Source organism: Dipodomys merriami, unplaced genomic scaffold (assembly GCF_024711535.1).
Source record: "Dipodomys merriami isolate MVZ:Mamm:240054 unplaced genomic scaffold, mDipMer1.0.p SCAF_16, whole genome shotgun sequence".
Classification (NCBI taxonomy): domain Eukaryota; kingdom Metazoa; phylum Chordata; class Mammalia; order Rodentia; family Heteromyidae; genus Dipodomys; species Dipodomys merriami.
Window position 1 is genome coordinate 25318196 of NW_027202937.1, and position 13399 is coordinate 25331594.

At 35.5% G+C, this 13399-nt stretch overlaps 1 protein-coding gene across 3 annotated transcripts in view; it reads right to left on the minus strand.

The window, feature by feature from the left end:
• Nucleotides 1-13399, minus strand: part of Hivep1 (HIVEP zinc finger 1) — a 119938-nt gene that overhangs the window by 35692 nt on the left and 70847 nt on the right. For all 3 annotated transcript variants that reach the window (XM_070024559.1, XM_070024561.1, XM_070024560.1), the window contains exon 3: nt 8250-8303. In XM_070024559.1, coding sequence (XP_069880660.1) covers nt 8250-8303 — 54 coding nt within the window. The remainder of the gene's footprint in view (nt 1-8249; nt 8304-13399) is intronic.

The window sequence follows — 13399 nt, forward strand, 5'->3', positions numbered from 1 at the left end:
ATTTTACAAAATGAGGCGCAAACGATGGCAAAAAGGAACCAGCATTGGTTTCCCATGGTGGCCTCCTAGAGAGATCGAAAGAAATAACTGAAAATCTAACACCTAACAAGAGCTCCAACACATCTTTTCCATTACAGCAAAATAATTAACAAGTACAACGAAAACACATTTACCACAGAAATTGAAACAAAAATTCCTAGTAATAATGTCAGCACAAAAGAGTAAAAACATGAAAACTGAAAATACTTTTAGTATATTTTAAAATAAAGGCTTACAAAATGAAGAAACACACCATGCTCCTGGAAAGAACTTTGAAGATGTCAACTAAATTCTTTTCAAGTTTCCCCATTTTACAAAATTTCAACCAGTGACAATTTTGCTTTTTTAGAATTTTGATATTACTCAAAATTTTCATTTGGGAGAATAAGCATTCAAAGTCAATAAAAGTCTAAAAAATACTTAAGACAATTTCATGAAAATATATTAAATGCCTAAACCAGTATTTTCTCAAATAGAGCAACAGTTAAAACTAAACCTAATAATGACTTAGTATATGAAAAATTTCAACATCTCAAAATGTAGGAGAAAGGATCTCAGTTTATTTAAATATGTGATTCAGGTTTCATACATGATTTTTTAAAAAGCATATCATTAGTGCATCTCATGGACTAACAGAGTTAAAAGATACAACATAATCAAGAACTATAAAACTGGATCAGCACTTAGCTCATTCTGCTTAGACTGGAAACACTCTCAAAGTAAAACAAGCAAACAAAGATAAGCTATATGAACACATGTGACTGTGAATGTATATGTGTGTGTGTGTGAATTTGTGAAAAAATAAATACAACTACTCAGGAAGCTGAGATCTGAGGATCATAATTCAAAGTCAGCCCAGGCAGAAACTCTGTGATATTCACATCTCCAATTAACTGTTAAAAAAAAAAAAAGACCACAAGTAGAGCTGTATAAAAGCCTTGAGCAAAACAGCTCAGGGAGACAGCCTAAGTCCAAGAACTAGCACACACACACACACACACACACACACACACACACACACACACACGTAAATACAAACTGAGGAATGTACCCAAACACAAAAAGTAATATATAAAGAACTTTCATAATCTAGGGGTAGAGGACTCATGAGGCTGAGTTAAGAAGACTGGGAGTTCAGGGCCACCTGGGCTACACAGCAAGAACTTAGCTCAGAAAAGAAAGGAAGGAAGAAAATGACTTTTATAAGAGAGATTTGGTAATGGAGAATTAAATAATTAACTCAGACTTCCTCAGAGGACAACAGATTAGCTAACAAAATATAAATAGTATCAGCTTGTAGGTATTGAAGCATTGAAAAGTTAGTGAAAAGTAATTGGGCAAAAAGTCCAAAAAGGTGAGAAAAACCTGTGGGCTCCTTGTCCAGAGAAGGTTTTCCTGAGCATAGAGGTGATAGACAGAAGGTCAGAGCAGGTTGATAATTAAAGGAAGTAGGGGAACAAATGGCAGAACCCAGGGATTGGGAACATGAAGTTCACATGAAACCCGGTATGTCTGCACTTGGCCTCACAACAGGCTTCATCCTGGTGATAAGGGAGAACTGTGTGGGGAGACCAAGCTTGGTGTGAATGGCAAGGCAATTATATGGGACTTGAAAAGTCACGAGTCACAAACTTGATTAAGATGATCTTAGCTTCCTAGTTCTAAAAGACCGGCAGAGGCAAATGAAAATCTTCTCAGAGTGAAGGTTTAAATTTAGGCTTCAAAACTCTCTGTCGTCTTCTGAAATAAAATGTACAACAAACATCCAAAGATAACCAGTCATCTGAGAAAGAAATTTAACACACAGAATATCATAACCATATTTAAAGAGGTCCAATATGTTGGAATATGCGACGACTTTAAAATTAATGTGCTGATTTTACTCTAAGACAAGAGTTCTAAAAATACCAAGAGAACTGTAAGTATAAAAAGAAATATAATATGAAGAACCAAATGTGAATTACAGAATTTAAAAAAATACATAACCAGGCACCAGTGGTTCACACCTGAAATCCTACTACTCAAGAGGCCGAGTTCTAGAAGATAGTGGTTCAAGGCAGCCCAGCCAGAAAAGTCCATGAGACTCTAATACAACCAGGAAAGGCCAGGCTAGAGACATAGTTCAAGTGGTGGAACACGAGGAGAGTGGGAGTTCTTGAGAAAAACCTCAGTAATGAAAAAAGAAAATTACAATAACACTCAGGACTCACTGAACCACTCTAAATTCAAATTAGAACAATTAAAAAAAGATAGCGAACTAAAGGATAAGTCAGAGGAAACAACACAAATGGGAGTCGCAGGGGACCAAGGGAGTAACAGGAGACAAAGGATGCCAAACTCAGTAGTAGATTTTCAAGACAAAATGGACAGCACTCAGAAGTGAAGAGATACACAATGGATATAAATTTTCAAAAAGGAAAGTAACCTGTGAACTTACAGATTCAAAAGCAAAGATAAAATTGTATTATAACTAAAACAATACTCTGATAAAAAATTAAGAGCTTTAGTGGTTCCAATAGAAAACAACAAAGATTTAAAATGAGTGAGTCCATTTTTTCATTTCAAACTTTGAATAACAAAATAATCCCAAAAGAAACCAGATGCTAAAAATATAATAAAAACAAAAGTTGATAAAACTATAAAGCATATAGGAGCATATTAAAAATATGAGAAATTGGCACAGTTAAAAGAAAAGAGTAGAATCAATGCAGAAGTAATACTCATTAGATACCCTGCTGAAAATAAAACTATACAACTTGTTGGGGGTGGGGGGAGGGAATGGAGGGAAAAACTGGGAGAAAGCATTGGAAGTAGTGACAATGTCAAAAAGAAATGTACTCTTTGACTCATTTATGTAACTGTAACCTCTCTGTACATCTCCTTACAATAACAATAAAACATTAAAAAATAAAAGGAGGGTAAAACATACAAATTTCTGCCAAAACAAAAAAGAGAAAGCAGTGAGGTGTAATGTGTATACATATCACTAAACACCCTCTACCTCCTCCTAAAAATCAGAACATGCTTTAAGAGTAACCTCCAACCCCAAATTCCACCATGCCAAGCAGAAAATACAGTCCTCAAGTTTTTTTTATTAATGTGACTTTAAATTGTCAGGGGAATTTATTAAAAATAAAAATGAAATTATAGACCAGTGTGTCTGAATGTGAACATGGAACTCTTTAATATTTAAAAAATCAAATCAAAGCTAAACATAATGAACATATTGGTATTATCAATTCATCCCAAGTCAGTTTAAACATTAAAGTGAAAGAATAAAAACTATGGATTAAAAAAATATTTTCTTTTTTCTTTCACTTTCTCCCTTCTTTTGTCCCTCCTTCCCTCCCTTCCTTCCTCCTTTTATTCATTGATTCTTTCCTTCTGTCTGTCTAAATTCAGGGCCCTCTTCCTTGGCTTTTTCAGTTAAGGGTGGTATTCGACCACTTGAACCACATTTCCATTTCTAATCTTTGGTTGATTAAAGGTAAGAGTTTCTTGGATTTGTCTATCTAGGCTGGTTTCAAACCTAGATCTCAGATCTCAGTCTCCTGAGTAGTGAAGATTAAGATCATAGGTGTGATCTATGGGAGTACCTGCTCCCATAGATTTTCTTTATATCAACAAATAAAAATTTGAAACAATCCCAGTAAGCAGTTAAAAAATACACTGACCTCTTCCCACAAAAAATTCAGTGCACATTTTAATAGTGAATATTAGAAGCATTTCCTTTAAAATCAAGAACAAGGCAAAAATGCCAACGTTACTGTTTTCTGTTGGCTTATTTTTATTAGAGCCAAGTTAGACAATCAAAATAAAAGAAGCTCTGATTTCAAAAGCAAGAAACAAAGCTTTAATTACCCCAACTGGTATGACAAGTAATTGCCAGTGGACAAATGATCAGAGCATGTAAGAATTCAGCTGGATGGTTAGATAAAAGATCAATCCACAAAATTATATTTCAGTTTTATTTGCCAACAAGAGCTAGGAAGCAATTTTTACAAAGAAATAAAGATCAATGATGTACAGACCTGGAGCTCTATCCTAGCACCAGAGGTAAAGAACCTCAATGAGATGACTAAAAATTAATAAATAAATGAATACAATTTGAAGAAACAAACCCAGAAAAATATACAGATGGTCTATATGGGGAAACTGATAACATACTGAGGAAAATATGATCATCAAAACTTTTTTTTTGTCGGTCACTAAACTCTGGTCCTGGGCGCTGCCCCTCAGCTCTTCAGCTCAAGGCTAGTGCTCTACCATTTGAGCTACAGTGCCACTTCCGGCTTTTTTCTGCTTATGGGGTGCTGAGGAATCGAACCAAGGGCCTCATGCGTGCAAGGCAAGCGCTCTACCACTAAGCCACCTTCCCAGCCCTCAAAACTATTTCTTTATGGAAAGGAAACCTAAAAACTGTGAAGTTGGTCAGTGTACCCACCCTAATCCTAAACAATAGTCTACAAAGTTTAAGAAGACTGATTCTAAAAACTAGAAACTAAAAACTACAAATATTAGAAAAAGTCCTCTAATAACTTGCAGATTTTCATTACTGTACAGCTATAGATTATATTACACATTGTGTTTATACTATGCAACAATATATCACATTAAATAAACCTCTTTATATATGGCAAGTTAATATAATGAAGTAGAGAAAAGGAGAATTCACACACTAAAAACTTCCCAATGAATAACATAGTTTTGCTGGTAGCTATAGTATGGCCTTGTTTGTGATCACTGGGGTAAATGCCCAGAAGTGGGATTGCTGGGTCATAGGGAAGCTTTATGTGTAGTCTTCTGAGCAAACTCCATACTGCTTTCTAGAGTAGTTGAAAAAGTTTACACTCCCACCAACAGTGCAGTAGGGTTCCCTTTTGGCTACACCCTCTCCAGCATCTGTTATTATTAGACTTCTTGAAAAGAAGTAGTTTTGATGACAGGAAGACTCTCAGGAGCAAGGCTGAGTGGGAATCTCTAGGGAAGACTACATATGACATCTTTCCATTTTCTATTAGACACAGAATTGAGACCCCTTTGCACAATTACTTAATAAAAAATAAGCAATTTATATTGGTGGGGGAGACTGAAGACTAGTCATAGCTGTTTAAATTGAGTATGGTAAAACAAATGACTTGTTGGAATGTATAAAATATTATGTTCATACTTTAAAAGTGATTGTAGCTGGGAAAAAAATCTAGACACAAAACAAACAATAAAAAGCTCATCTTGTTCAGGCATAGTTATTATGCAACATAATTAGCTTTAAATGCAATTGAGGACAGTTAACACTTATTCTGAGGAGATGTTGCAAAGAAACTAAAACAATCATTTGCTGGGTAGAATAGCATTGGCAATGTCTTCGCATTTGAACTGGATGTTGGCATCCAAGATTACATTATTGTTATGCTTTATAATTAAATATGTTATATGTATTAATTTAAGTGACAAACATTATAAGTGTCAAAGAAAAATGACGCTTACTCAAACACCTGTATATCTCTCAATTGATCTATTTATTTCTGTCTAGTTTATTTTATTCATATTCTGTGACCATGTCTATGACAATCACTAACAGTTAAATCTTGATCAATAATTTTAAAAATGGTGTCAAGTACAGAAAATGTTAAGAATAAGTAGACAGCACTGTAAGAGAGAACACAATAGAACTTTGGAGAATTGTGTGAACATGCATGCTTAAGTTTAACAATGAAGTGATTAAAATAAAAATAAATCCAATTAAAATTGACTGATTTTCATTCACAAGCAGAGTAAATGGTTAAAATAGGTGCATTAATTTAATCCAGTACACTTCTTTATCATATTTTGTATGATTGGCAAAGTCAATTTCTATGTTAGTATATTATACTAGCAGAGTTATCTCTCTAATATTAACAAACAGGGGAAGTATCTCTTTTAATCTATCAATGAAGAAGTGTTTTACCTTTTTAAGAGCTTATTGATCTGGTAGATAGTTTTGAGAATAAAGTAGTTACTTGTACTAATAACTACAAAAAGGAAATGGGGAGAAAGAGCCTCTACTAACTTAAGGATCATAAAATCTCCAATGGAGACAAAGCCTTATAATCATTTGCAGTATTAAGCCTAAAATGCAAACAAATTCACCTAAACTTTCATGGTAAAGAATATCCCCAAATAATGCAAGAAATAGAAAACATGAGCTGTAAATCATGCTCCAAAAACAACAAATGATCCTGCATTTTCCTTATACATTCATTCTTAAATAGATGAAATGAGTTTCCTTTAAGAAAAATAGGTCACTTGGTTAAGAAAAGATTTCAGAAACCTCAATACTTCTTTTATTAAAAGACTTTTTCCTTGTGTTGAGAAAGAGGAATTGATATTATTCCTTACATTTACCTGGAAGAAAAACTGTTTTATTTTTAACTTGCCCAGAGCTTCTGTGTTAAAAACGAAAGCCAAATACTAATTCTCTTCAGTGACAGGCTCAGAACAATGCCCACTTGGTATTCACCCCCGGTCTGAGCTCATGCAGCCTGCCAACTGGAGCCCACTCAATTATGTTGAAGCTCATTACCCAAGGTCTTTCTCTAGAACCTTTGTTCCATTTCCTCCTTCCTATCAGGCATTTTGTTCACTTTTGTGAAAACTTTCTGCCATTGGAGTAAGAAAGAAAGAAAAGAGACGAGCTACATTTATTCTGCTACTTGAAGCAGCTCTAAACCCTTACAAGATGTGAAAAGAGCTGTGACAATGGAAGTGTAAAAAGCAAGGGCTCTCCAGCCCCAGCGTCTCCAAGCCTCAAGGCCACGGCAGTGTGGACAAGTGGGGAGAGAATGCTCAGGCGGCTTCACCACGGGACATCATGCCGATATCTCCACCTTCTCTAGCATGGCTGTTCTGAAGCAATGTTCCTGAAGGCTCAGATCTGATAGGGAGAGGGATAGAAGACACTTCAAGGCTCTCTGCTGTGCATCACTGCACAGATAGGAACACCAACTCCAAGCAATCTTGGGAGTCCATCCAATGAGAGTGAACTGGGATAAGCAAGAATTTATTATCCCTAAACATAGTAACCAGTCTAGAAAAACAAATTTTGAAAAAGCTTTTTTATTGGAAGTTTGTTTAGCTAAATTACCATTAAATGTTCACTACAAATAGAAGATGTAACAAGGAAAAATAAATAATAGATCATGAAAAATAAATGAGCACTTTTCTTCTCCACTAAGCTAGAAGAGAAATAATTTGACTTATTAACAGACAGTCTACCATCTACTGTCCACTACCTGCCTTCTCCATGCTGATCTGCATCCAAATTTCCCTATTACATTTAAATTTTTTTCAAAATATATCATTGTGAAATTATTGAGTCAATACAAAGCAACACACTACTTTGCTTCCAATCTTGTAAATGCAAGGGCATTTAAATCCTCAAGCTCTGCACAGTCCCATGTACGCAGATGAACATGTAGGCACACACACACATAGAGGTATGTGCTTGACTTCATTTGTCTTAATGAAGACAACAGGATGATAGTTTACAGGTTACATTATAAGTTCATTTTATTATTTTGTTTCTTTTTTATTGTGAAAATACTGTACAGAGGGGTTACAATTACATGGGCAAGATAATGAGTGCATTTCTTATCAAGCATTGTAGCCTCCTCCTTTGTTTCCCCTTCCCATCCCTTTCCATCCTTCCCCTCCCCCCCCGTTCATTTTATTATTTAACAATCAGTCATCACCACCAACTGAAATAATGACTATTTTTATTAAAATTGCATAATATCCCCAAACACAGATTTACTAAAATTTATTTGACAATTCTCACTGCTTGGTATTGTTCTGATTGTGCAGGCTTTGTTCATTACAGAAAACACTGCGACCATCCCAGGGTACACATGTGTGAAGCAACACCTACATCTTCTGTACCATACTGGACTGTTACAGGGAAGATCATTGGATAGGACTTCCCAGAGCTGCTGCTATGTTTTTCCCACTCCTACTAGCAGCATGTAAGCATATCAGTATGCTTCACAGCTAAAATATTTCATAATGCAAAGTCCATAAGATTGCAGGTACCATTTAGTCCAAAGTAACCAGGAATTAGCAATTTCTAATTTTGTGATATGTTTACATTGATTATGTTAGCCCACAATTATGAGCTATTGATATGGTCACCTCTAACAAGAATACAATCTATATTGGAGTTGATTTTAATTTACCTTTTTTAGAAGCTTCTGCACCGTTAAGTTCTTTTTGTGCTTCTTCAATTTTGTCTGAGGAAAAAAGAGAAAAAATTATAAATCAACCAGTCATTACAAATAAAGAATGTAGTAACACAACTCCTTTATAAGTAGTGACAGATATAAAATAGTAAACGCTCACTGAATGAATACATTCATGAAACAAATGTGTGTAAATAGTTCAAACAAGGATTCCCCTTTAAATTGATAATTTTAACAACTTCTTAGCCACATGGATCAATTTGAACTGTTTTCATAATGCAAATAATTATACTTTAAATTCAGAACTACAGCTATAAAGGCTCTGTTGTCTAAGAAGAATATCTAAAAGTACTATTTTTCTTACAAGTGAAATACTCAAAGAGCATTTTTTAGAAATATAACAAAGGCTTAGTAGATTAGCAAGAAGACCACACAAGTTCATAGAAGGTGCTATGGTTTAGATATGGTTGGTTGAAGGGTGTCCCATGAGGCTCAACTAAAGTAAGCCAGGTCCCGGAAGCTAACAAAAGCTAGGAAAGGGGGAAGCGAATGGAATCCTTAGGTCATTTTGAGGGACACTATCCCCAGAAGGGATTAAGATTATTCTTATGGGACTTGAGTTCAACTGGCTACTTATCAGCTTTGCAGGCTTCTGGGCTTGCCACGTGATTGCTCTCATTCACCTGACTCCACCCTGGTGTCATCTACAACGTGGTAACACAGCCTGAGGACTCTCACCAGAGCCAGCACTGTACTATTGGACTGCTGGCCTCAAAAACTATGGATTAAATTAACTTCCTTCCTTCAAGAAGAAACCCATCAGAGGCATTTCATTAGAGTAACAGAAACTAATGAACAAATACTAAGATGTGAGGCAACCGTAGAAGACAGAAATAGATGGAAAAATACAGGAAATGATGAGCTGAGAGTAGAATGAAGAAAATAAGGTCTGTCCCTTGGTAACAGCACAGAGCACCTTTGAAGTGATAGTGCAGATCATGGCATCAGCCAGACAATATATCAAACTGACTGCAGAACAGCGTCAGCTGCACATAGCTGTGAAGAAATGGTGTATCCCAGAAGTAAGACCAGAGTTGGGTGAGATGTCTTGGAAGAGGGTGTGGCAGGGAGGCTGTTATTCAATCTGTGGCTTTAGGCACACTTGGATCTTGTAAATATGCCCATGTTCTATTTTGGTAGCAATTAAGTTGAATTTTTTGAGTGTATATATATATATACATAATACACACATATATATTTATGATATATATAATTTTATTGATATGTATTATATATGTGTGTGATGACAACAGTAACCAATTTCAACTTTAATAAAACGCATTGAGCATTTATTATAATGATGGAAAGTAGAAAATCCACAGGGTACTACTTGGTACAGAAGTGAACAAATAACATTTGGTGCATATAACATTTTAGATAACATTATATGGCAGATATCCAATGAAAGCACTGTATAGATGTTTCATCAGTTATGTACACTATCAGTCTCTGACTTCCAATATCTCCATGTAGTCCCAGATACTGTCCCCAGTATAGTATTAAACTTTACTGCCCCTGGCCAGGGAAGGTTCAAGTTCCAGTGAAGCATCCTACTCTCAATAAATCCCAACATGGGCCTTTCAAACTCACATGACATGCAGAAGCTGGGGGCTGGGAACATAAAAGGATGGTATAGTGTGCTTAGCGTACATAGGGCCCAGGGCTCCATTCAACGCACCAATAAGAAAGGAATCAAAAAGTGATCTGAACTTTTACCATCAAGAAACTATAACTGTTAGAGTAGATTGTTTTATCCTGATTTAAACTTTACATAATGTATACATTTACTTAAACATCATGTTGGCCAGTAAACATATAATTTTATGTACCAGTTAAAAATAAATAAAATTAGAAATCAGTGCAAAAACTGCAGAAATGACCCCCGTATTCAGCAGGAACTTTATTTCAATGAAAGAAAGAGCTAAGGCATGAATGGAAACTACATGAATACAGGTAATGGGCTACTTCCTAACAAATAAAATACACTAAGTACACTGTAGACATTCAAACTGTAAATAAACAAATAATATGATTTAAATATATAGTCCTTGAGAAATATTTTAAAAGTAGTTTTATTACCAACCACTGTTATTTCTAACAGTCCATCTGAACTTAATCATAAATCATAAATATGCATACAATATATATTTACAGTAGTTTAAGGTATGTTTTATGCACACCTAATTTGCTATTTATAATAAAGGCAGCTCTATTTTAATAGGATCACTTATAGTTCAAAGCAACAAAAGCTCAGGATTTAACAAATACCTAGGGAATCAATGCTGCTATCATTATGCTAAAGTTGGTCACATTCTATAGCCATTATAGCAAAAAACTAATGGCCAATAGCTAGGTGCTAAAATAATATTTATCAAAATGAACTCCAGGAAATGGAAACAAGAAGTTTTTATTCTTTGTTGCTGTTTTTCTTTTCTTTTCCTTTTGACTCCTTTGTTCCAATTTGTTCCTTTACCTGTCTTTAGAAGGTTGGAGGGAGGGCACGGAAATGATGGTATAAAGGGTGAAAAAATGCTGCAGTGATACTAGATACAATGTTGAAGATGAACTACACAACTGTGGGTGCAGACAGGAGAGAAAAATGGGGAGGGAGTCAGGGAAGGCGTGACATTGTTCAAAAAGAAATGTCCTCTTTATCTGACATATAACAGTAACCCCTCTGTATATCACCTTTACAATAATTAATAAAAATCTATTAAAATGCAGAAGTCAAAGCAGACACTCTGAAAACATTACAGGATGAAATAGGAGAAACCCTAGGTCTCCTTGGCACAGGCCCAAATTTTCTTAATAGAGACCCAGAAACACAACAAATCAAAGAAAGGTTGGACAAATGCGATTGCATGAAATTGCAGAGCTTCTGCATGGCAAAGGACATAGCTCACAAGATCAATAGAAAGCCCACAGATTGGGAGAAGATCTTCACTAGCCATAAAACAGACAAGGGTCTCATATCTAAAATATACCTAGAACTCAAAAAATTAAGTCCCCCAACAAGAAATCCTCAAGGAAACAACTGCCCAATAAATAAGTGGGCTAAAGACTTAAAGAGAAACTTCTCTAAAGAGGAAAGAAGGATGGCCGATAGACACATGAAGAAATGCTCAACCTTCCTAGCCATAAAAGAAATGTAAATCAAAACAACATTGAGATACCACCTCACCCCAGTTAGAATGGCTATAATCAAGAACTCTAATAACAACAGATGCTAGAGGGGATGTGGACAGAAGGGAACCTTACTGCATTGTTGGTGGGAGTGTAAACTTGTTCAACCACTTTGGAAAGCAGTATGGAGGTTCCTCAAAAGACTCCACATAGAGCTCCCCTATTACCCAACAATCCCACTTGTGGGCATTTACCCAAATGAACACAAACAAGACCATGCTTGGTAAGAAATGTATGCATTATCTTGCCCATGTAATTGTAACCCCTCTGTACAGTATGTTCACAAATAAAATAAAATTAAAAAAAAAAGACCATACTAAAGCTACCTGTACAACTATGTTTATTGTAGCATTGTTTACCATAGCTAAGCTATGGAACCAACCCAGATGCCCCTCAGTAGATGAATGGATCAAAAAAATGTGGTATCTATACACAATGGAATTCTATGCCTCCAATAGAAAGAATGGCATTGCCCCATCTGTTAGGAAATGGAAAGACTTGGAAAAAATATTAGGTGAAATAAGCCAGGCCCAAAGAAACATAGGTCCCATGGTTTCCCTTATTTGCAATAACTAGCATATGTCTGAGACAAGCAGAAATGGTCAGATAAGTTGATGTTAGATGAAATGAACCCCAAGATAAGGATTCAAATGTTTTTTTTTTCTTTCTTGCAATTGTTTTTAACATATTTATAAGATGATTTCTTTGTTGCTTTGTATGTCCATCCCCTGTTTTCACTGTATTTGATGTTGGTATAATTTCTGGAGGGGAAGGGAAATAACAAATTGTTTAACTAGGGATACAGGTGGACCCATTGCAACAATGAGATGTGTAAGACATTATGTCGAAAAACGAACTTTACAACTTTGACGGGGGCGGGGGGAGGGGAGGAGATAGGGATGGGGGTGTGAGGGAAGATGGGAAGGTATGGGAAGGGGAAACAAAGGAAGAGGCAACAATGCGTGATAAGAAATGTATTCATTACCTTGTAATTGTAACCTCTCTGGTAAGGTATTTTCACAATAAAAATTTTTTAAAAATGCAGAAAATAGCCTTGGTTTCCATTTGAAAACAAAATGGAAGTCTCTGTTTTAAAATTTTTCAGCTATATTACCCTGGTCTTGATTATGACAGTATATAAATGTGACAACTGGTTTGGAACATCTTTTGCATTTGTGTGTAATAAGCATCTATTCAAATGCTTTTACCTGATAGTCCAGTTCAATAGGTGAACACAACCACCAATTAGTGAGCTTATCATAGCCATTATAAAAGCATTTGCTTCTATTCAAGTTCTGTTTATAGTTAACCTGTGTTTTATAATTCTGGTAAATATGATATGTTTTTAAAACAGTCTCCAAAATTTCAGAGAAAGTGACCAATTTCATATATTCTTAATGGATGCATACAAAACAATGTACTGATATTTAAGAAAATATGTACTGAGATTTTTTTCCACTGTAATACTGGGCTAGAAATACATATTCACATTCCACTCCATACACACAAATATAAGTATTAAGTGTGCAAATCAGCTCAGAAACAAACCAACCTATACTACTTTGAATCCTCCTCTATTAAAAAGGAAAATCAATGTCCCTTACCAACAATACTAATTTCAGGGCCCACTGCAGGCCTGTGAACCTGCCGCTTGAAGATCATGACATGAGGAGCAACTTTGGACACACCCTTTGCATTACACCTTGCCCTGAAGGTAACAGGGCAATAACATCCCTCCACAGAAGACTTGTCTTAATGGGGCAGGGAATGAACACAGGGAAAGAAAACTTAAGATTCTGAAAAGACGCTCCCCTCCACATGATCTGGGATAACAATTTCACAAAAACCACATATTCTGAAACAAATGAAAAGTTTGGTGTACAGAAGATTTATGTCTGTCCACA